At 38.4% G+C, this 25,635-nt stretch overlaps 1 protein-coding gene across 5 annotated transcripts in view; it reads right to left on the reverse strand.

Annotated features, from left to right (window-relative positions):
- LOC137103549 (WD repeat-containing protein 7) overlaps positions 1-25,635 on the reverse strand; it is a 99,946-nt gene that overhangs the window by 17,475 nt on the left and 56,836 nt on the right. For all 5 annotated transcript variants that reach the window (XM_067484010.1, XM_067484009.1, XM_067484011.1 and 2 more), the window contains 2 exons: positions 11,659-11,886; positions 3,602-3,788 (listed from right to left, as the gene is read on the reverse strand). In XM_067484010.1, coding sequence (XP_067340111.1) covers positions 3,602-3,788; positions 11,659-11,886 — 415 coding nt within the window. The remainder of the gene's footprint in view (positions 1-3,601; positions 3,789-11,658; positions 11,887-25,635) is intronic.

Here is a 25,635-nt window from a genome sequence, read left to right on the forward strand (position 1 = left end):
GATTGTGCTGCTTACTTCACAACACCAGGAGGCAACACCACACACCCACAGGCATCACATTATTAACTATACATGATTATAAGCTTTGTGTGTGTTTTGGTGTGTGTGTGTAAAGGTATTTAAAGCCAGGTATTTTAAAGTATTTATTGTAGTCTAACAATAAACCACTGCATACTGAACATCCACACATAAAATATCTTTCAGACCAAACAGATGACATTAGAATACTGCTACTACTTGTCCTACTAATGCTAATGTTACTACTACTTCTGCTGTTGCTTTTTTTGCAATTAAAAAAAAAATGTTGCTGGAAATTGATCAGAGGAAAATGCGAGAGAGATAAAACCAACCATTTTCCCGTTTTGCCGATGAAATTTTTGTTCCAAACAAAATAATCGATAAAACGATATTACTGTTGGCCTTAAAGTGGTCATGTGACAGAATTTAGGGACACAAATTTAAATGAAACTTACAGCAAATGTTTAACAGATAATGTTACATTCAGGAGCAGGCTAACTTAGCATAGCACAAATATGCCAGATTAGCTGCTGGTTAGCTGCTAAAATAACGGCATGCTGACTGTAGCCTTAGGGCTATGACACACCAAACTGACAATCAGCTGTTGGTGATGTTGGGCCATTGGTGAGCACCTGGGCGTAGTTTTTGGAGAGTGTCCAGCACTGTTGGCACTAGTCAGACCTTCATTGGCAGTGGTCCCGTCCTGAGAGAAAAAACATTCTGACTGGCTGTTCAGCTTAGCAAATGCAACTAATGCAAACTAGTCAAAGTCTGAGTAGCAATTTAAAACCTCTCATCTGATAACGTCTCTATAATAGATAACAATGAACTGTCAGTGTTGTGAAATAGTAAGCAAAGAATACTTTTTTGACAGTATATGCACAGGTCACACATATCGCGGCCCTATATTTAGGAGGAGAGACTACGGTATTAAACGTAAAAAGAGTTCCAAATTGTGTGCTTTAAAAATAACCTGGATTTTAGGCATAGCGAGAGAAAAAGACTCAAGTAAATGCACACAAGTTGTGGTCTAAACATCGGTTATATTAATAAATTATGGAAGCTTAGCATGGCAGCCTATGTTTCCTCACCGCAAATAGAATCTTTGTCTCACTTTGGCACCACCCACAGCAAAATCCAACCTCTTTACAGCTACTCAGATCTTTTCACTTATTTTCTACCTGCATCTAAACATTTCTTTATACAGTACACCAATCAGGCATAACATTATGACCACCTGTGTTATTTAATGACATCCAATACAGTAGCTCTGCCATGAATTCTACTTTTGCCAGGTTATAATTTCTTAGTTTTTAGGTTGAAACTGTCAGAAAGGTGATAATTCTTCTGTGTTTATTATTGAGGTCAAGCTGGGTAGTGGAGTCGTACTGGATGCATTATAGGTGGTTCTAAGAGGTGGTTCTAAAGTTTTGGCAACCCCATTGAAAATGAATAAGATGACATTACAACCCTTTATTGCATTAAATTGCACAGGTGGTCATAATTTTATACCTGACTGGTGTATATGTAACCATTTTGAGTTTGTTTCTCATATCTACTATTTAAATTCATAATCTGTGTTTTGAACTCTGTTCTTCACTTTCTATTCTACTAAAAATGCATCTAGTAAAATGTAATTGTGTTATTTTCTGTTCTACATGCGTATGCACGCGTGCGTGCACATACACACGCGCAATGGCAGGAGACATATCTATACTCATTTAACCAGACTGCCCCAGCTTAAATTTCAACCTTAATAGGATCAACTCGTGTTGGCCAGTTAGTATTGAGCAGGGAGGCAGGGCGTGCAGGCAGTCTTTTGTGCAACTCATAGCATGATGAAAAGATGCCACTCAGTTGCTCTCTGTGTAACTTGTGAACTTCCCTTGTATAAAATGCTGCTTCAACTTAACCACAATTTGACTTTGGTTTTGTGAATGCTGTCACAACTCCTGGCCTCTTTAGAGCTGGTTATGATGTTGATCGTCTGGAAGTGAAGCTGACTCTGCTGCTGTCATTACTTGCAGACTAACACCAACTTCTGACTGGGTTATCTCAGCAGTTAAAATCAGTTGATGATATAAATCTGCCTTCACAGCTTTCACTGCGCTGTAACGCTGCACTGATTGCAGTCAGGTCAATGTCATTCTGGCTGGCTTGTTGCAGGACCAGGAGTGCCCTGGATTTTGTGATGAACTTGTATGCAAGCTGAAGAAAAAATCTTAACTTGTAGAGTTCATTCTCTAAGGAGCAATGAATTACATCTGATTGGGCAATTTTAAGTTCAGCTGCTTGTGGGTCAAAGACAAAGAAAAATAGGTCTATAATGCCACATGAACAGAGATAAACAGATATGGAGACACACAAAAGACTTGTATGTCAGCGCAACGCAGACATCGCTGCATCATCATAATTTCCTGCAATCAGATTACAGCCTGGCTTCCCTAACTCAGGGTGTAGCTTCTATAATGCCTGAGTGTTTCTGTTTGTGAGTGTGTATTTGTATCTATAAGCGGAGTGCTGCCTGTACTCTGGAATGTGTGAGGGAAGTCTGAACCATCAAACAGTTGGCAAGTCCACCTTAGGTATCAAGTCATTGGAGACAAAGCCAGTCTATGTCCTGAACATTTCAAACATTGGGAAAAAACAACTCGGAAAAATTCTAAGTCAAACTGACAACCACAAATGCACACGCTAACATAAGTTAAAACCTTTGCAGGGTTTTCAGAGGGCTTCCTGTACTGTATGTGCTGTCAGTGGGTGGTGGTCGTAGTTCAAAGGAATTTTATTTATTGTAGATTTTTTCTATTTTGTTTTTACTTATTAACCTTATCATATTTGTGAAAGAATGCTGGCCACATTTATTGAACTTATAGTCAAAATTCTGTTTGTTTAACCAAATATGTTCCAGATTTAATGAAAAAGTGTGTGGATAACTGTACCTTGCATACATAGGAAGACTAAACATATTTAAATAGACATGTAATTAAAATGCATTAATATAATCCTCAAATAGATGTATATTAGGTATAATAAAAAGTAAATTTGGATAATAATGCTTTTGTACTTGATTTTCAAAAGCAGGGATTTGCAATACAGTGTTTCTACACTCTCTTAATGATATATATGTAGAAGATGTGAGTACATCTTCACCACTGGCGTTTTGCAGTTAAAAAGAGTCAGTGTTTACTAAAAGTAGCAAAAACACCTAAAACATGAAGTTTACTTTAGACTGAGCTTCATTTGACTGGTGCACATATATTACATAATGTGAGATTATAGCATCAGGTACTGTCTTTGACCAAGAAAATTATCAGCCAATGTGGTCTTCAATTGGCTGTTAATGAGGCTACTGTCACTGCCTACAGCTGACTGCTACATCCACTAATTTTAGCTTGATCGCTCAGAGAGTGTGCCCCCAATTAAACACTGCATGACATCATTACATATATTAAGCAGCAATGTTAATATCTCCCATTAAACTAGTTTCTGTTGCAGGCTTGCAGGAAATAAAAAATATTTATAATTTCATTAATAAAAGCCACATTTGAGTTTGTGTGTATATGTGTGTGTGCTCTCTCACTTGGCTAGTTGCTTCTCAGCATCAGCGCAAAGCTCTAGCAGTCCCATGAGCACAGCTGACACATCCATGTAAGGCTCCCAGACAGTGAAGCCTCTGCCAATCAGATCAATGGCAGTTCGACGGATGGTGCTGTGGGCGGGCAGTTTAGGGCTGGGGGGCTGGAGCAGCAAGAAGGTAAGCGCCTTACCTGTAAATAACAGAGAAACAATAGCATCACAATAAAGTAGATTAATGTCAAGTTTAACCTGAAAATGACAGGAACATCACATTTTAGAGGTCAGGCGTCCAACGATATGTTGTGATTTATTGAGTCTTGTTTTGTAGTTTCTATGCAGAGTTGAATATTATCAGGGCAAAAAGGACACAAAGATGTGATTGTACTGTTGTATGGTCCAGCACAATGCTCCTTATTCCATAGGATTTCTGCTGAGCGGCATGATGATGGAGTGGTTAGCCCTGCCACTTCAAAGCTAGAAGGTCCCCTGTTTAAATCCTCCAGTACTCCAGTTTCCTCCCACAGTCCAAAAGACATGTATTTTAGATTAATTGGTGACCCTCAATTGCCCGTGTGAATGTGAGTATTTCTCCGTCTGTGTTAATCTCTCTCTGTTGGCCCTGAGATAGACTGGTGGCCTGTCCAGGGTGTATCCCATACGCCGTGTGTTAATAAAATGAATGCCTTGCCTACTGCAATAACATGAGAGTACCAAGGAAACTACATCATATAAAAGTATTGTAATATGAAGATAAATATCTGCTTTCAATAATAATAAATCCTAATGTTTACAATAAGGTTTGGGTGAAAATGATTTACCTTTTGTGCCACACACACACACATACACACACACACAGGAATGATAAAGACAGCAAGGGGGATGGAGGTCACTTCATAGCTGACCTGACATTTGAGCCAGTCTCTGTGGGGATGGACTGACCATTAAGACTCCAGAAAATATCCCCCGTTCATCACTAACACCCCCCTTGTCTAAACACATACACACAAGTGCAACGCCCCTCCCCCAAGGTGTTGGTCTACTTCTCTCTGCCAACTAAGCCATAGCAGCCAGAGGTCCAAAGCTTTTTGCAGATTCTTCACAGTCACCTGGTTCTGTAGAACCTTTGAAACCATTTACAAAAAACCACATTCCTCTCTCAGTGGGTTCTGTAGCTCCTTTTCCATTTTTTTACTCAAGTTGTTAAGCATCAACATTTGTTTATGTTATCATTCAGTGATGTAAGTACAGAATATACAGGACTCTGCCTGTTAAATTTAATGTGTGACACTAAATTACAATCACAAAACTCTACTATATTAATCTACACAGAGAGCAGTGTTGTTCATTATATTTTAACTTGAAATGTAAACTAATCAGTCATAATATAAAGAAACATATAAAACAGATCATTTACTTTGAGTATTTACTATACTGTGGTGGCTCTAAAGGTCCTCCAGTCTCCAGACACACAGCTAATCTCATCATCTGGATCTTCTGGCATTTCATCATCAGCCTACCTTAAATGGCAAACCCCCTTCCTTATTGGTTTATGGCTACAAACAGCCTATACTGTAGATGGGGCTATGAGAGATTTAGCTACAGGCTAACTGTGTTAGCGTTGTTGTGCTATGTTCTTAAGGTACGACATTGATTATAAGAGATTGACAGCAGTGTTAATGTTGTTAGCCGTTATGATTTTTTGTAGAGGGACAAAGAGTGGCAAATAAGTTGGCATATCGTGAATTATTTAGTCAAAGAATGCTGAACTTTGACCCTCCAGCTGGGAATACACACACTGTAAGCAAACATCAATAAGAAATAAAATCAATTGAATTCTTGTCACATACAAACCGTCGACTATAAATATCAATGGTAATGTAGGGTTAAATGAACTTTGACCGCTAGTAAGACCACACAGAAATTACTTAAATTCTCACACTATTCCTTTATTCTTTTTCTGCAATTACACGTGGGAGTCTGCAATTGGAATATTCTATAATGTTGAATTGTTTTAACTTTGTTGGACTGATCCTCAAAGTTTAAATATCTACCAGGTGCAGATATCACCAAACACCTTGGGGTTTAATTCCCACTAGCTTTTATTTCTGTGTTCAGACAGGAAATGTACTTATTATCAGCTGCTTTGGTGAAATCAAATAAAAATAAAATATTAATTTACATTTAATGTACATACACAGATTTCAGGTGATACACAGATGACAATGTTGTATACTGTAATACTTCATATGTATCATGGTAGAGACAGTAGTGTCTGTGAACATCATCTTTAGGTCACAGATGCTCTGTGGGGATTGAGTCTAGCTTTTGGTTGAATCACTATGTGACAGGCAGAGACTTGAAATGAGGGTTATTCGCTTCAAGTCACTGCTGAAAGGTGGGGTGCTAACCCCAATAGCATGAGGTTCATCACTGAATATTAGCAGGTGATGAGCAGCGCCTCATGTTCAGACATAGTGCTTCTGCCCGAAGTGTGAAATTTCTTTTATTGCAATCCAACATAAGGGGCTCGTTGATCGATGCTCCACTTTCCACTTACCCTAAATGGTCAAGGCAGATGGCCGTCCACCCTGAGCCTGGTTCTGCTGGAGGTTTCTTCCGTTAAAGGGAGTTTTTCCTCTCCACTGTTGCCAAGGGCTTGCTCAAGGGGGGAATTTTTGGGTTTTCTCTATACATGACTTTGTTGTGAATTGGTGCTATATATAAATAAAGTTGAATTGAAAAGTTACCAAGTTTGGCTGGAAGGCCAACTCTGGGAAGAGTCCTGGTGTTTTCAAACTTCTCCCGATTAACAATCAGTGAGGCCATGATGCTCCTGGGAACTTTTAAAGCTTTAGAAATGTTTTATACCCTTGACCTAATCTGTGCCTAACCACTAAAAGTTATTGCAGAGGTCTACTGAGAGTTCCCATGTCTTTATTTATGTCCTGACATACAGTGTGAATTGTGGGAGCTCATATTCACAGGTGTGCTTCCTCTAAAACTTTGTAGAAACAATTGAATTTTCAATTTTTGGACACAAGTCAAGTTCTAAACACATATCAAGCCCAATGAAAGAACATGGTATGTGTCAGATTACAATTTAGATTGTAATTTTTTGATTTCCCATGTCTTGTGACATGGGAATTTTTTTCAAGTTGAAGGACAGAAATGACAATTTGCAGAAGACATCTCAAATCAAAAGCAGCAGTTAGTTTTGTAGAAACTAACTGCTGCTTTTATTTTTTTTAAACTAATAATCCACAAATAATGTGCATCGATCAGTGTGTGGGAGGATTGGGAGGGGGTGAGATTTGGGGATAATCAGACAAAAGGTCAGTCGCATTTAAACCCAACATGTGAATATGAGTGTATGCGCTCTGAAAACAGTGAGCCAGGGGCCACCCCCAATCCCGGATGTGCTTCAGGGGTCATAAGGTCAAAGTTCAGTGACAGTTACTGTCGGTGGGCAGTTGTGTGTGTTTTTGTGTGTGCGTTTGTGATGAACCTAATGGAAGCTTAATCTGACAGCCACATTTTGACTTGGAAACCTCGTTTTTTTTTCCCTGGGCAATTAAATATGGTCATTAACAATCAGCACTGTAATTGTCCAGATCAGGATTCAAATTTACAGCATCTCTCCTATTAGTCAGTGAGCAGGAAATAAGAGAGGTCTGCACTCAGGTCCATTTCTCATGGCGGACATCTTTGTTTAAGGGCAACTCTGAGCCCAAATGAACCAATAGCTATTGACAAAGCATCAGTTGGCCATAATGAGCTGTTAGTTAGAGCAGTAAACATGTCACATTAACACAGGGGGCGATTAGAGCAGGAGCAAGAGGGAGGACGGAAAGAAAGAAGATGAAAGAAGAGAGGGAAGTACAGAGGGTGAAACAGTGAGCGATTGGTGATGTCTAAAGTTTACTAGGCCGAGTCGAGCACTAACAGGCTTTCTACTTTGTTTCCCCTCTCTGCTCTGCCCCCTGTACCTCCCTCTATGTTTGAGCCTAAATGAGAGGTGAAGGTAAATCAATGATGGGGACTTGGTTAGAGAATAGCCAGATACTACTGGCTGCAGAGTAAGAGAGAGAGAGAGAGAGAGAGAGATACAAAAAAAAAAAAAAAAAAATAAAAGTGGTAGTATTTGGTCAACAAATAAAAATCAACATGTCAACATGAATAAAATATAAATGTGCATGTATGCACCACTAACTGGCAATTTGCAAGTTACTACTGTTCTGTCTAAGAAGAGACAGAAGACACTGAGACTACATCTACATTAAGCAAGATCCACAGGACTGAAAACCAAACCAGCCTCAAAAAACAAGCTAATAAGAAACAAAATAAGAAAAAATAATTTCCTTTTCCACTCTAAAACAATGTTAATAGTAAGCAGACAATGGAAATTTTAATGAGAATATGGCTTTGTCAATTAAACAAGCAGAGAAGATTTATTCATCCATCCATCGCCTATATGTGCTTATTCTGTTCAGGGTCTCAAATTTACACGTTCCAGTTCTGGAGTGGTTGTGATTGGGCCACAAAAAGGCCACCCTGACTAAACTTTTAGAGGAAAATGCTAGAGCTGTGTTGTGAGTCGAGGTTACAGGAGGTATTGACTGAAAAGAAAAATTGGGATTAAAGTGTTTCCCTCCAAAATGTTTGTACAAGTATTAGCACTGAAATCAAGGTAAACAGTAAGGTCGGCTACGTTAACAATACAAGAGAGTTGTTAACATTCCCAACAGTCACTCAGTATAATCAACTATTGCCAGAGAAGGGGAGATAATGAAATGAGGTAAAATAGGTAACAGAGGACTAGTAAGACCCCAAAAAAGGAAAACACAGTGCAAATATGACATTATTGTTTCTTTTGTATAGTAGTCTTCTTGTGGTTCCACAATGATCTGAGGTTGTTTTGTTTCATCTGTGGCTGTGCTGTTTATGTACAACATTAGTTTTCCTAACTATAAATGCATTTATTTGTAATATTTAAATTTTTGTATTCTGTTCATGTCCCATATTGATCTTTCATGTTCAATGTGCTATAATACAACTTAATTCCTAACCATCTCTCATCAAGGTTTTAAAATGTCACTCTTCACACTGAATGGAATTCAGGAAGTACTTAAGGTATTTTGACATTTCCTTTAAGCATTATTGTCCAGAGACTGTAAGCAGCATGACTCGTTCATCCTGTCCAGTCACATCCTCCTTTCCTTGTCATCAGCTCTCCTTCCTTCATTTCTTCCTCTCATCCTTAAACGTAATCCTCTATCTTCCCTACATTTCCCCTTTGCGCCATCATGATGAAAGCATCAATCTATATTCTGCTGTATAGACTACTGCACCCTCCCCTTCTCTGGGTGGACAGCTCTCATTCATCACGCACACACTGTATGGCAACAACACCAATCCATTGTTCAATTTCATAACAGAGAGAAAGGGGTTGAAGGAGAGAAGGAGGAGGAAGAAAAAATGAGGAGAGCAGGAAGAAGAATAAAATTAAAATGACACAACTGAGAAAGAGGAATGAACAGCCTCATATGAGAAAGAAGCAAAGGGAAAAGAAAATGTCCTCGAACAAGTCATTTACAGTAATCTGTAACTGTGTAACGTGTTTTAAAGGGTTCAGCTCTGTGAGGACGGTTAAAGGAGTCGGATACTCAATGGAGGGCAAGCATTTTAAGGAGCAGGTTCCTCAGTTCACTTAGTGTCTTCCAGGAAAACCAACAGCATCAGTCACTTGTCCAAAACCTAAAATCAACTTGTGCTTGTTGGTAAATGACCCCTGGTGGCTGTAAGAATTACTGTTGTTTGTCAAACAAAAGTAGAAGGATGTGGTTGAGCGAGGCTTACCCTTCTAACAAGTGAGAGAAAGTTTGTTTCTGCTAGACTATTACTTTGTGCAGCAACCTTATTTACATTCATTTCATAATCACAACTGCCTGAAGTGCAGGGCAGAATGTAGCAGAGAGCAGCAGGACATAGCAGAGCATGGAGAGAAAGGGCTGGGGAGGGCAGGGTGAGTCTTTAGCTAGTTAGTAGTTAGTTAAACATGGTTGTTTTAGGCTCATTTGGAATGTTTAGGAGGTTTGCTGTTCACTATCAATGATAAGTGGCCGAAAGGCTAATTTTGACAGTAGTATTCCAGTCAGAGCTGAGGTCAAATCAAATGGATTAGAAGAGACTAATTAAGCACAGGTAGTGGCTGGCTTCATTAGCACTGGGAAGAAAGGAAAGAAAGAAATAAAGGACAGAAAGAATGAATGAAAGAAAGATTAAGAAACAAGGATGAAGTACAGAAAGAAAAAGGAAATAAAGGAAAGAAGAAATGGAGAAAGATTAAAAGCTTAAAAAAGAAAAGAAACAATGGAAATAGCTAAGGATGGGGGGGAACACAGACAAATAAATGTCACATTATATTATTAAACAGATAACAGACAGATGATTGATCATATTAATAGACAGAGAAAGGTGAAAAGAACATAGCTAGACAGATAATCTAAAAGCTAGTTTCAAAAGCCAGTATCAAAACCTAAGCAGAGCCTCAGTAACATACACACTGAAACACTGCCCAGCGCTTTAAGTAGTAGTTATTATGAAATGACAATCAATGAGAATATTCCAAAATGTACTAATTGAGCAGGAAAAAGAAAAAGTCATGTTGTTTGCTTTGCTTTTTAAATTTGTTTATGGGATGTGTAAGTGTCTAACTTCATGTAAATCACAATGACACCCCACTCAAACAAGTGTTAGAAAGATTTAAACAGAACTCAAGGAGATAATTGAAATATTCACATTGTTTACATCTGATTATAAGTGCTTGTGGATTTTTGTTTTTTCTCTGTATGTGTGTTCACACAGGTGTTGCTGACCACTGAGCAGAGGTCCAACTAAGCAGCATCACGCTCCACAGCCTATCAGTGAGAGTACAGGCTGTATCTCTGGATGGATGGCTGCAGTGGTGGCCAGAGATCAGGAGCAGCCAGATGGAAGAGCAGCTCTGCTTAGTGCAGGTTTGATGCCCAAGAAGGTCCAAGGCTGCAAGCACAGCATGGCACATTCTGGGCTTAGTGAGTGTAAGTGCATGCTGTATGTTGAAGTCAGTGTCAATCTCCTTAAGGTGTCAGGCTTGATGGGTGAAAATCAATCCAATCTCTCTCCTCACCTCAAATCAAACAGTGAAGTTTCTACTTTGTCATTTATATACTTCTGAGTTTGGACAAAACATAATTGAGGGCCAAGCACGAACAACTAAACATTTCGCTAACTGTCTAAACAAGACCTCAGAAACCAGCCCTCAGAAAAAAAAACAATGGAAAATACTTGTTGGACAAACCAAAATGTCAAGGCCCAGTTTTTAGTGTGGGAACGGACTAATCAAAGTTGGTTCTTCAGTTAGAAATAGAAACAAAAACACAGACCAGAAGGTGTTTGGGAGAAAATACAGCACACAGCCAACAGTACAGAAAAAAACCTGAAACAAGATTTAATAAAAAAAAGGATCACCAAAAGAAAAACAAAAACAAAAAATGTCAGCACCATTTCTGCCACCGTTGTCTGTCCCACAACCGACAACTTCATTAACCTTCAAAAAAGCAGTGTGACCTTTTAATATACAGTGGATTCAGGCAGTGGTCAGACACGACTTTTTGGACACTCTATTGTGTTGTGGATTTAATGTGAAATGAACAAAACTGCAAGTGCAAACTTTCTATGGCCGTTCCTCTGAGCGTGGGCTGTATGCTTTGTACATTAACTATTTCCTGTCTAGACACTCGTTTGAAATCGCTGTGAAGAGACTTTCTCAAAAGAAGAGCAGTTTGGTTCAAGTTATCTTAAATGTCCATTTTAAACCCAAGCAAGTTCCTTTTATTTGTTCGCTATCCTCAAACAAATCCCCATTGAAGGGAAAACTATGGAAAATTCTAAAATAGATTTTTTTTAAAATTTAAAATGATTAGTGTATCTTTGTGTAGTTTTTAGTGTGTAAGCAAAATGCATTCATTGATTTCATACGTGCAAAAGGGCTGCAGTGAGGGCTGGGTTGTCTTTACTTACAAGTGTGTCTCGCCAGTGAGTAGTTGGATGATCCTCCGCTCGTCAATCCAAAGCCCTCAGGGGCTTGTCCACCAGCTCGGGCTCGTGCCGAACCCTTCGGTGGCTCAATCTCAGCACCAAACTCAGCTCCGATGACTCCAAGCAACACAATAGCGGTAGCTTGCTTACGGCGTTCCTCATATGAATTACAGATCTTCTTGGCATTTGGTGGAAGGTTGGACAGACAGCCTGGTGGAGAGACATTTGATAGGAAAGAGAAATTAAATCCGGCTTATTCTGCTACCTGTTGATCCTGTCTTTAGGTCAGAAAGTTCCATATTTCAATTATTAATTCAAAGAAATTCATGCAAATTCTGCATGAAAAGCGTCAAAAAACATTACAACAAATAATGTGTCATAACTTCTAAAAAGAATGCAGAGAAAACAGGTACTATAAGCCAAAAATATCCATAAAATACTGTAGGGACGTATATTTAAACAGATTTATTTATTATTACTATTATGAAGGTCATGTGTTGACAATTCCATACCGAGTGACCAAGTTTAGGAAAAAGCTGGTAAGTAGATGAGTTAAAGGTTTTTAGTTACTGTTCTGTTCTAAACGTAACAAAAAACCTTTCAGTGTGACTATACATTTTATACATTTGATGGTTATAACAATGCGAAATCACAAAATTTCAGAAACATGGTTAGGTTATCTAAATACTATCTAAAATCTAAGTACTCTCACAAAGCGTAAATTTCCAAGCTGTATTTTTAGCGCTCTCCAGGACTCTGTACCACCCTCACCTGCATCAAATTAACTAAAATACAAATATGCATTTCTGAAAAAGAAATATTAAAACGGCTGCTTTCAACAACACTTCATTGGTCTAACCAACTCACTAAATTCATTTAGATGAAGAACATCACTTACATCTTATATTTTTTTAAAGATCTGAGGATAGTGCATGTCCATTTCCTTTTTCTAAAATGCTTTGGGTAAAAAGAGAGCATATGGGGGACCTCTTTTTATTCTTTTTCATTTCATTCTTTTTTCCTTTTCATGCTGAAAGGTGGTTAAAAAAAACAGCAGGCCTGTGAGTCCCCAGTGAGCCGATAACAACTGAACAGGCACACTTCTATTGTCCTGGTATTAACCATTACTTATAACCACACACAAACACACATGTGCGGGCACACGTCTCATTGTCCTACTGAAAGCCTTTAGTCACAGTGCAAACACACACAGACACACACGTTTGGAAGGATTCCGGACACATGCAACTGGAAACCCTTTCTGTGTGTGTGTGATTGAAAAAAATAAATAAAAAAGAGAGAGAGACGGGCGGAGAGTCCTTCTATTGTGTTCACCAAGATGACCCCAAAATAACCTCGTGTGTGTGCATGTGTAACACGGTCTACACAGTAGGGAAGTGCTGCAGTTGAGAATGAAATACGTGTGTGTGTGTTGCTTTATGAGTGTCACAGTGTGAGATGAGAGCTCCTTACTCACCTTGGATCACAGGCCCAATAAGGGCTAGGTAAAACCTGTGTGTGTTTGTGTGTAAGACTAAAGACACACACGCGTGCACGCACACACAAAATCACACCCTCTGATTTCTATTTCTTACTTCTTTCTGTTCTGATGAGCGAGCACAACATTATTATGGATTTGTACTGCAGGAGAATGGGCATAAGCTCCACACACACATACCAAATCAAAGAACAGAAGTGGGAGTAATGCTTACTAACTCAGCTGGTGCACAGATAAAAATCCACAAAACAGGTGATACACTAACATCATGTTCCAAGTATTTCTGAACTTCTCATTTATGTCCGTTGGAATGATCGTTCAAACAATAAATTGCTCTAAATTCCTACGCTTGGTTTTAGCCTTGGGTTTTACCTTGTTGTTTAAAAGAATACATTAAGATAAAACCCAGAGAACTATCAATGGGACAAAAATAACCATTTTGAAAGAGAAAAAACAATCAGAATTGTTGCACAAACTTTTGTATTGTCGGGAAAATGAAAAAAACCATTGGTGTACTGACCAACATACGTATAATGAGTTACAGCTAACAACAGAAGCATTGTGAGAGATGTTACTGACTCTTTTTAGGTTTTTTTTGTAACATTATTGCAAACATCGGATTCCGAAGACTTTTTTAAGTTACCCTATTTCCTTTAAAATGATCTGTTCCAATAGTTTTGCTCACTTAAAAATCTTTTTAAAAAGGTGCTATGTTCTATGTTCTCTAACATACCTAAACAGTTGAAATTCAGTTAGTTTGTCTCATGTCCATCTTTTGATCTTAAACCCAAATGCCTTCAGTTATTAGAAAAAACAAATGAACTGGCCTTGCTGTTGAAATATTTTTGGAGGGGATTGAATAATTCCCAGAATATTATGAGCTACCACATGTTGTGTGTTGTTGTCTGTTCCTGTTTAGTTTACAGCACAAGTCCTGATGATTTATCCTTCATACTGCTACATGCACAAAATTCATTGAACCAGTTCATTCTTTCACAGACTATTAGCTACACATTCATGCATTCAACAATGTACTGTTGGAATTTTGTGTACCTCAACCTAATACAGTATATTTACAGGATTTTTTTATTAAGTTATTGTGAGTAGCCAAAAAAATGAAAAGAGCAACTGCACTAACAGAAAGTCATAGGACTATAATGTCTCGCCCACAGCTTTTCTCTGACAGGTGATCAGCAAAAAACATGCAAAGAGAATAGACAACAAAAATGACAAATAATTGAAATACTGACCTTATAAATATAAGCTTATAGTGATTAGAGGATTTTCATGGCTACATATTATGGATTTAGTTTAAATATTTTGTCTTGTGTGTTTGCTCTTCAGTCTATTTTTTCAGACCTTAAGGGCCCCCTCCCCCCAAATTTCCATACTATATCCTGGTGCTCTTTATAATGAGATTGCTAAAGGCCAGCTGTCATTTGGAAGAAGGCCTAGCGGCTGGCTCTGATAAATGGATTACAGATGGCATCCATCCCCGGGGCCAAACTGGGCCAGTAGATAACAGAATTAGAGATAGACTCCAAACCATAATCTCAAAAAAAAAAGTTGAGATTTACAGAGAGAAAGGGGAAAGTAAGTGCGGGTAAGACAGACAGGTTCAGATGAACAGAGGGGGAATCTGCAGGATTCAGAGACAAAATAAAGACATTTAATAACATATAAATATAGTTTTTAGTTGACATTGATGGGTAGTACAAGTAAATGGGCACCCTTAGCACAGTGGTCCTGTCTCACAAGATGGATTAGGTGGATAAGAATACAAAGGAGAGTGGGGAATGAGTCTAACATGTGTGTGAATGGGTTTAAAATGTTCTGCTCTTTTACATGTTAGTATGTTCACTCCCCACAATCAATAATCAGCGATGGGTCAGTTTAGTCACACCTTCTGAAACCTGATTGGATGAGCACCACTTGCTGTGATTTCATTGGTCTTTTGATTCTGACATTTAAACAAGAAAAAAAACAAGCCTGTTCTGGATACTCTGGATTTTGCTGCATTTCAGAGCATACATCCAGCCAGAGTCAGACAACGGTAACTCCATCTGTCAAACACTTTAAGATTTACTTCTTTTGACATGTGCAGCATCAATCTCACTATCTCAAATTCCAAGAATCAATTTTTTGGTAATTAAAGACCATGAAAACAGGTATTTGTCACATAAGTTTCTTCATTTGATCAGGAGCCAAAGTTTTGATTGGAGATAGTACAAACATTTTTACTAAGTTATTACTGGCTCCAAAATGATGCACAGAATAATTACTGTAACACCTTTAATTTGATAGTATCAGACCATGTAAAGACCTGAGCTTTCATCATTGTTTGAGAGTTGTGGTTTTCTGCAGACAGTCAGCATGTAACACCACTTCCTGTCTGTGTACCTCCTGCATCTTGGCCCTTGTGGATGGAATGATTGATTTTTGAAGTCCATCGATCTGCTTCCTTCACAAGCAGTAGATCTATTATAATGACATTGTATCTAAATCCCATTTGTTGGTCAACCTGCTCCCAAACGTAACCCAATAAACTAAAGAGGGGAACGGACGAGCTCCCCTTTCTGCTCGCCTCCGCTCAGCTAAATCTTCATAAAAACCAAAAATGGATTGGGATAAAAAGGCTTTCTGGCTCAAATGACATTATCCATAAAGGAAAGAATCTATTAAAAAAGGGCAGGATGGTGTAGTGCAACGACCTGTGGATTCCATGCAATTACAGTAGAAATATGGATGTCGCAGAAGGAAAAAAATGCTGAGCAGAAGAGAAACAGAGCTCTTTACAACCTTTAAAAAAAAAGTTTTTTTTTTTTATTGCATTGACTTCACATTCTGATTCTGAAACTTGAAATATTTTATAATTAAGATTTTAAATTTGACTTGATTGAGAGAAAAATGGTTGATATTTGAAGAGTGTGAAAAGAGATAATGAGGACACAATGGCGTGATTAGGGATATGGAAAGGAAAAAATTACTTGAAAAAATGTAGGAAACTATGTTAGAGCTACAAGAAAAGTAGAGGGGATGGGAAAAGGCAGGTGCAAATCAAATATGAGCCAACTTTTTTGGCTTGTGAGCTACTTATAAAATTAAGTCAAAATGATCTACGTACTATAAAAATGCAACACATATTTATTTAGGAATATATTGAGAATTTTTTTTGTCATTACCTTACTCTGATGACTTGCACTGAATAGAATTAGCCAGGGATGCATAGTCTGGGGGCCATCTTGCTAGCTTGCTAGAGATTTGCAGCACCTGGTGCCATTGTATCCATGCGTATGCGCAGTGACCCATGAGTCAGAAAAAGTTAGATGCCCTGTATATCAATCAAGTGACATATTTTATAGGGAGGAAGGATGATGGGCTGACGTCTACTTAGTTAATTCCATGCGAACTACCCACACTACCTTTGCGATCGGCCAGTAGATCGCGATCGATGTACTGGGCACCGCTGGTTTAAGTGTTTAAGTTTAGGTTTAAGTCCTACAAACAGTCCCAAAAGACCAACTTCTACAAAAAGTTAACAACTAGCAGTTAAGGTGGAAATTCTCAAGAGATAAGACTCACCTAACCCTCAGCCCAGTCTAAAATCATTCGTAATTCACATTAAAATGGGGAAAACATGAAGGAAAACATATTTCTAAAGCGACCACTAATGCAAAAAGTTTGTGGTTCCTGTCAATCAATAAAAGCATCCACTATTTGTAACTAGATGGTGAGAGAAAGAAAGACAGTGAGAGAGCTGGCCGGGAGAGGGGGAAAGAAGAAAGTACACACCTGATTTCTTTGTTTGAGGAACAGTAGCACTGTGTACAAGCACATGTTTCAACTCTTTATCAATGAACTTCACACTGGAAACAGCCTACTGTCATCCAGATAATATACGTTGTTCATTTATCCTCAGTATTTAATGTAATTTTTCAGATTAAGGAAGACTCCTAACAAGAACCAACGGGCCTAAAACCACTAAAGTCTAATGACACAAAGCATTTGATTTTACAATCAATGTCACCTTTTTATCATTTGCAATATGCTACAAGAAATACATTTATATCAGGCTGTCTTTGTAATAGTTACAAAGCCTCCAAACTTTTCAGGGAAAAAAATACTTGTATTACTACTTCTGGTATTCTAAAAATGCAAAAAAAGAAACTGGAGTAACTCCAACCCAACATTTTATATTAAATGTGTCTATAGATAAAATGTATCCCAATGCTGTTTGCTAGATAGATAGATAGATAGATAGTATGTATATATAGAAATAGTATGTATAAATATGTATGTTTCTGTAATAATAGAAATGAGTACTATGTTCTTTTTTAGGCAACCCTGAGGAGGAATTCAAACCAACAACCTTCCCATCCCTCGCCTCTTCTGCTGCAGCCCCACCATCTTCCCATCATGCACCTCAGTGTTGCCTCTAATGGTAATCAATGAGAGACTGGTAAAACCTGATCACCAGGGACTATGGGAGAGGATCAATACCAGCAGGAAACTGATGTGAGAATGGGAGAAGGCGGTAGAGAACGTGAACGACACACAGTAAAGTGCTGTGAGAAAAAAGATTCATACAAAATAGTAAAAAAACAAAAAACAAATGAATATACACAAACTGAAAAATGACCAGTGTCTTATTTTTTTTTCTGGACCAACAAAAACTTCTATAAAACAAACAAGTTTAGGTGTTTTGGAGGTAGGAGGGGGGAGTCAGCGGTAAATCCTGTCCTTACAGCAAATGTCAGGAGACAGAAAATCTGGAGAAATAACTGAAAACACAATTAAAGTTGATAGAGGAAAAGATTTGAGTCCTGAAACAGTCACTGCCCTTCAAACCAGCCAGAGTCCATCTGAAGGTTAAGTGTATTTTACCATCTTAAAACACAGACAGAGGAGCTATCTGCACTCACTGGAAAGGCTTCAATTAGACCGTATGGAACAGGAGTGGGGGGTCAGGGAGGCATCCGCATGAGGTACCAAACAAACTGGATGTAAGTTTGTAGGAGAAGGACATCAGACAGATCCTACCAGCTACTTTTTACTGGTCCTTCACCTATGCATCCTGCTGATATGATCATTCACACATACTTTGGTTTAAGCCTGTGTGCAACATTCCCTTCTGACAATCTGGGTTTCTCTTATTTCTAGGACCCATCAAGTCATCATAATCCAATCAATAACACTGGAACATTCTATGCCATGAAAAATTTAGAAATATCACTGTTAAAACGAGTTTAAATATGGAAGCCAAGAATCACCAAGGATGCCATTATCCCATGATAATGAGTTCATTATTTTGTTATCTCTGCATAACTTAGTTTTCTTGTAAGATAACTTCTCGGGAAAACAAGGCTATTTTTTTAGCGATAAGATAATTTGTCAAAATTAAAATGACTTGGCTTCTGTACATAAAAACTAATGCCTTACCTTTCAAAGTTTGTGTAATGAAAATTTGATTTTGCTATGGTTCAACAGTGACTGTAGGATAGTTTTTTTTCGCTGTGAATGTGTTAATGTAATTGGTTTACTTATCAGACTATTTAAATACACTACGATGCCCCCAAACATCATTGTGATGCTGATAAATTTAGGGGAATTTGTCATCTGTCTTATTCTGTATCAGGACCTTTTTAAGAATGATTTGTGGGACCTAAAATAAGCGCAGAACAAGCAAAGGGATAGGAAGACAATAAGTTTATCGTGCGTAACGAGGAGTGAAGGAACAGGTGGACAGACAGGGCTGCGGGACGTGTGTGACTGCAGTGAACGGTGGGGCAGTTGCTGCAGTATCTGAGGAGAGAGATGGTGAGCAATGGCAAAAACTCAGTATAAGCTACTATGAGAGTGGGATTCTTACTGTAGGTGGGTGGCGGGTAATGTTCCTCAAGGGGATCAGCGGGATCAGGTAAGGGGAGGAGGAGGAGAAGTGGAGAAACTAAGGACGGATGAAGAGCTCAGGGGAAAAGAACAACAACAACAAAGCCAAAAACAAAGTACAACAAAAATACAAAGTAGCAACTAAACAAAGTGCCAACAAAAAGTGTCAGAGGAAATAAACCAGATGGGCGCTTTAATCCTCAGTCTTGTTGAGTTATTTCTTAAGAAATTCCAAATTCACCACGGAAGTCCACGGAAACTTTAAATAGCAATAGTCAATTACAAGAGTTACAGGCAGGTGGAGCAGGGTGGAACAGTGGATCCCCGGGGAGACGTGGAAGCCGGCAAAAAAACACCCTGACATAAGCAAAGGCTAGACACTTTGAAATCGGGAGTAACAAAAACTGGTTCTTTCGTGTGAGAACAGGAAGACAATCTGGCAGGGAGAGACAGGTAACCAGTGCTTATAAATGGGAGGGGACAGGTGTGGAGAATACAGGCTGATTAGGCGACACAGCGGGGAGGGAGAGACGTGGAGGGGAGAGATGGTGAAGCTCACCAGGACAACACTGAGCGGAGTCACGGCTGTGACGTTCTGAACTTCTTCTGAACGGAAAAGGTCCCATAGCTGAGAAAGAACTCTCTAAATAGGTAAATTAATTGGTGATGTTTATTAAATACATTGGTACATCAATCCAATACTTTATCAGTCCTCTATTCTCTCATGCTGATGTCACATAAAGTGCTGTAAAGCATTTTCTAATTAAAACATAAACTGCAGGAAAATTGTGAATGAAAAAAAGGGTGTGGACATCTAACTGAGTTCAGTATGTGTGTTGAAGTGTCTGGTTGTTTTGTAGCAGTCTGGTGTCATTTGCATGTGATTTAGTCAAAGTACACAGTGAGTCGACATGCATAGCTTCAGTTCACTCTCTGTGTGGCACTTTAATAAAGCATCGATATGTCCACAGGCTGTGGAGGGGGGAACGTGAACTGGGTGGACTTGTTCCAGAAGTTCAAATCATAATAAGAAAATGGATGCACTTAAAAAGGCCCTTGAAGTTGGACCTGGCAACTGCTGCTCTTTTGAGACCACAGGGATGTGGGAGGGAGGGGGGCTATATTTACTGCTGAACCATAGAATACTCACATTTGTTTTAAACAAACTTGGAAGAAAAGGGTGTTAGTTGTGATTCAGAGAAGCCAAAACTTTCATTAGGATTGTGACAAATTATCTCGTTATCACAAGAAAACAAGTATGGAAGCACTGGTGGAACCAGACAATTTTCAGACGGGTGGCAAGACTGAGGAGAGTACTGACTTTGGTAAATGATTTACGATTATAGATGACTTTTCTACCCTAATGGCTTCCACAGTGCAGTAACTTTGTATTTATCCATTTGAATACACGCTTACACACAGACATCTGTGAGAGCAAGACGTCAGCCAGAAACTTCCCTAATTAGAAGTACTGTAATAGCCCATTTCATGTTTGAAGACCAGGGTTTGTAGTTGGCATATTAGCAACAGCAAAACCACACACACACACGTTTAATGTTTGACTGATTTCCATTACCCTCTATGTGACTAGCTTACATTAACGTTTTGAACAAATTTTACCAACTGACGTGACTGTTAAAAAAATGAGGTGAGCACTCGTTATTTTGGCTTTTAATCTTTTTTTGTGAGGGAAACCCACTTTAATCTTATATCCTTTTTCTTATTTCATTGTTTACATTTAGGACACTGTCCTGTAATATTTTAATTTGTAATTCTTCTTCTTTGACTTACCTAATGCATGTCAACACAGCAGTAATGTGCCTACAGATACAGTATAAACTAGAGCGACTTCTATCCTCAAATACATTTTTTTCTCCATGTCATAATTCATTAATACTCCATAAATGCACAGATTGGCCTGAGGTCTTATTTTTATCATCCATTATGTGTTTATTTTGCAGTTTAATTTACAATCCAATTTTTAATATAGCCAGTATTTGGCACTGTGGCTGTCACATTCAGGCTGTTGATGGAGAAGTTTGAAAAATGGCTCTGGATGGTAATTTCCCTAATGAAGAGTAGTAGACAGCCACATTCACAAAAGTTTTTTACAAAGAAATTAAAGTCGCAACAACTAAGTCATTCTATCACTCACAGATGATTCAAAGCATCTGACACAATTAGATTTCAGCTCCACCAAATGAATATCATCACAACTTACACTGAAGGGGAAAAGACAATTCTTCAAAGAATTCAATTGATTTTATAAATGTTGACTCCATTACTCCATATTGCAAACAGTGCAACTCTTTCAACTTGTGAAAAAAATGAATGCCTCCAATCAGACACAGTGGGTAAACACAGAGAAATCTTGTCTTGGCTTTTGTTTTGTAAACCTAAAGAAATTTAGCAGATGCTTTTGTCCAGGGTGACAAAGAAGAAGAAAGAAGTGTTATGACAGATATATTATTTGAGTCTGATCAAGTCAGATCAAGTTGAAATGACAGTTAGACCTGATTAGACACAAAAAGAAGAAATGTGTGCTAAAAGGACATCATCTGAGAACAGGTGAATTCAATTTCTTCTTGAACTGAATTATTGCTGACAGTAAGAAGAAGAAACAGAAATTAAGATAGAAAACGGGGTTAATGTGGCAGTAATTGACAAATAAAGACCAATAATGTTTTACAGTGCTGGCTCAGCTTAACTCTTGATTTTTCAATTGGACAAAAAGTTTGTTTAGTACCTGGTATTTTTTTTTGGCATCACCTCTGTTGGTGTGAAACGAGCTGAGGTGATACAAGAAGTTGAAGTTTGGCGTGTCATGTGGAGTTGCTAGGATGACCAGCTACACTACGTCATGTTTAGCTGATACAATGTGATGCAAAACTGGCTAAATATCAATAGGTTGGTACTTTGCTTCAAATATAAATAAGGACTTTTTAACTTGGGTGTACATAAACTTGGCAAGCACCTATGAAGCAGCGCTCTGCCAATTTGGTATTTTCCTGAACTTGAAATGAATCCCAGAGACTTGTTGATCTTGTTTATCATAGCACACTTGGGAACACTACAACCTTCTAAGCAAGCACTGGTTCTTGTTTTATTGTTGAAATGCATCGCTGCAAATTGCGGTTGTATGACATTAATAATAAGTAGTAAAAAAAATTAAGATTGATGCAATCATAGCTTAGCACTTTAATATTGGCTAAGCCTGAAAAGACTACATACGTTAAAACTTAAAATATGTCAGACCTTATATGACAAACATTTATACTGTGTTGGTTGTGGTTGATCAGCTGATGTGTTTGCAGTAATAATTACTTCTGGCTGGCTTTGTCTCATCTCATTTCCATATAAGCCGATTAGAATGCGTGTTTTCTGTTTTATGCAGTGTGTGATGAGGGGAGGATCTGAGGCTCTGAGGTGAAAGCTGCGCTTCGCCCTGATCAATGTGACCAGTATTAACATCTGAATCTGCCCACAGGCCCAAAAACTCCACATCAAAGCAACACAAAGACTTGCTGTCTGTGCGTGTGTGTTTCTGCTCGCCTGTCTGTACCAGATTGTCTAGATAAATTCAAGACTTTAAAATGCCCATAGGTGTTGTAACGACCAGGTAGACTGTATATTGCACACAGAACAGAATCAGATATTAAATTGTTAGATCACCGGTACACATTTTCAAATGGCCCCAGCTCACACGGTGCTATACTGACTGAGTCAGTGCCTGCTGTTGTTGTCATTTTATAGCCAAGTTAGGTCAAAATTTTGGAGGGTATTTTTAATTTTCAATCAGTTTACAATTAAGTCAATGAGTAAAAAAAAAATCAGCAATTCAGAGAGTAACTTAGTAAACGAGTGAGTCATTTCCTTTTGTGTTCATGATATATATCTGTGGTCAATACAAGGTAAGGCTGCCAGTCTGTAACGCATACACACACCTACACACACAGAACCCTGAGGCCAGTGCTTAATCTTTGTGACACATTCATAAACTCTGACACACAGACAATCACACACAATCTGCCCATCCCCCATCACATGTGCATTAACACTCTGTCCACTCAACCATGAGACAGGTGTGTGTGACACGTGTGAGAGGGAATGTGAGCATTAAACTGTAATTAGATGTTTGGAGGAGAGGAGAGGAGCACTTGTTTCTATGATGCTTCAGGGGATATAAGGATGGAAACAGGAAGTATGTTACAACACAGTCAGAGTACTAGTAATCAGTGTAATTCATGATGTAAACTGAAACTTTATATCTTTGAAGTCAGATTTGACTGAGGGTAGAAGGAACTATGACTATGTCCATTGTGCTCATGACACATAATGGGCATTGAATGCTGTGATAATATCCAAACAGGGCGTACAAGCAAACAGGTGAAATATAAAAACTAATATCAAAATCTCTCAAATAATAATACATTTAAAATCCCAATTAAAAAAAAAAAGTTGGGACGATGTGTAAAGTCTAGATAAGAACAGAATGTAATAATTTGCAAATCTCGTCAACCCATATTTTACTCATAATAGAACATAAACAACATATCAGAGGTTGAAAGACATTTAACCATTGAAAATATTAGCTCATTGTGAAATTTGAAGGCAGTAAAACATCTCAAAAGAGTTGGAACAGTGCAATGTTTGTCATTGTGTAGCATCCCCTCTTTTTTAACAACTGTCTGTAAATGTCTGGAAAGTGAGGAGACCAGTTGCTGGAGTTTTAGAGAGGAATGTTGTCCCATTGTTGTCTGATGCAGGATTCTAGCTGCTCAACAGTCCTGGGCCTTTGTAGCCATACTTTTCATTTTATGATGAGCCAAATGTTTTCTATTGGTGAAAGGTCTGGACTGCAAACAGGCCAGATCAGCACCTTGACTCTTCTCCTGTGAAGCCATGCTGTTGTGATGGATGCAGTATGTGGTTTAGCATTGTCTTGCTGAACTATGGAAGGTCTTTCCTGAAAGAGACACGGTCTTGATAGGAGCACATGTTGCTCTAAATCCTTTATGTAGTTTTCAGCATTGATGCTGCCTTTCCAGATGTGTAAGCCGCCCCCACCATAAGCACTAATGCCCCCACATACCATCAGAGATGCAGGTTTTTGAACTGTCCACAAAACAACATTTTAAATGAGATTTGGGCCAGAGAACACTACAGCCTTTCTGGATCATGTTCACATATGGCTTCATCTTTGCATGATACATCTTTAACTTAGATTTGTGGATTCCACAGTGAACTGTGTTCACAGACACTGATTTCTGGATGTGTTTCTGAGCCCACGCAGTAATGTTCAGTAGAGAATCAGGCCAGTTTTTAATGCAGTGCTGCCTGAGGGCTCGAAGATCACGCATCCAGTTTTGACCTTCGGGCTTGTCCCTTGCACACAGAGATTCATCCTGATTCTCTGAATCTTTTGACGATGTTATATATTGTAGATGGTAGAATCCGGATGTTCTTCACAATTTTATGTTGAGAAACATTTTTTCTGAAATTGTTCCACAATTTTTAGACAATTTTTTTAAATTTGTCACAGATTGGTGAACCTCTGCCCATTTTTACACTCCAGAGGCTCTGCCTCTCTGAAATGCTCCTTTTAAACCCAATCATGTTACCGACCTGTTGCCAAGTGACATAATAAGTGGTCGAATGCGCCTCCATTTGTTTTTGACTTTTCCATCCTTCTTTTAGCTCTTTTCCAGCTTTTTTGAGATGTGTTGCTGCCATTAATTTCAAAATGAGCTATAATATTTTCCATTAAATAGTAAAATGTCTGAGTTTCAACATCTGATAGGTTGTTTATGTACTATTGTTCAGGAAATATTGGTTGATGAGATTAGCAAATTATTGCATTCTGTCTGCATTCATTTTTTTAAATTGGTGTTGTACATAACTATACTATACCATACTGTACTCTGCAGTACTACGGTGACAATTTTCCATGTAATAGTTTATTTGTCATTTATTTTTATTTTAATAATTATTTCCTAATTTGTGTTCAATCAATTAGAGAAATGTATGGGATGAACTTAAGTGCGTATATCTTAGTTACAGCTGTTCTAATACCAAAGCAACCAGAAATAAATTCCTGTACATTTATAACATTTGGACAATACCTTCACTCTTCTGTGGGTAATATAATAACATCCCCATACACCAGCTGGGTCCTTCACTGTGTAAAATGGCAGAGACACAATCATCAAAAATAATCAAAGCATTCAGAGTCGCAGCCCTGAACATTCATCTCTCCATAAGTTCAATCTGTTGTGAGGAGAAATGTGATCTGACCCACGCAACCTCCAGGCTGATATTAGATTAGCAGGGGAGCCTAGTGTTTCAGCTAACCAAATCACAACTGGGCTAATGACACAGAGAGGTGAGGGTCAGTCTGACCTTTGACCTCTGACTTCTCAATGTGTTTGAGACCAAACTAGAAGACGGAAAAAGGAAAACTGAGAAGGAAAAAAAAACATTTTTTGTATTTGTGTTCCTCTCCTTTATTGCTACAGTTGTTTCTTCCTCCCAGCAAAGAAAATACACCACTGATGTAAAATAAAAAATAATGC

The sequence above is a fragment of the Channa argus genome, chromosome 18 (assembly GCF_033026475.1).
Source record: "Channa argus isolate prfri chromosome 18, Channa argus male v1.0, whole genome shotgun sequence".
Lineage (NCBI taxonomy): Eukaryota > Metazoa > Chordata > Actinopteri > Anabantiformes > Channidae > Channa > Channa argus.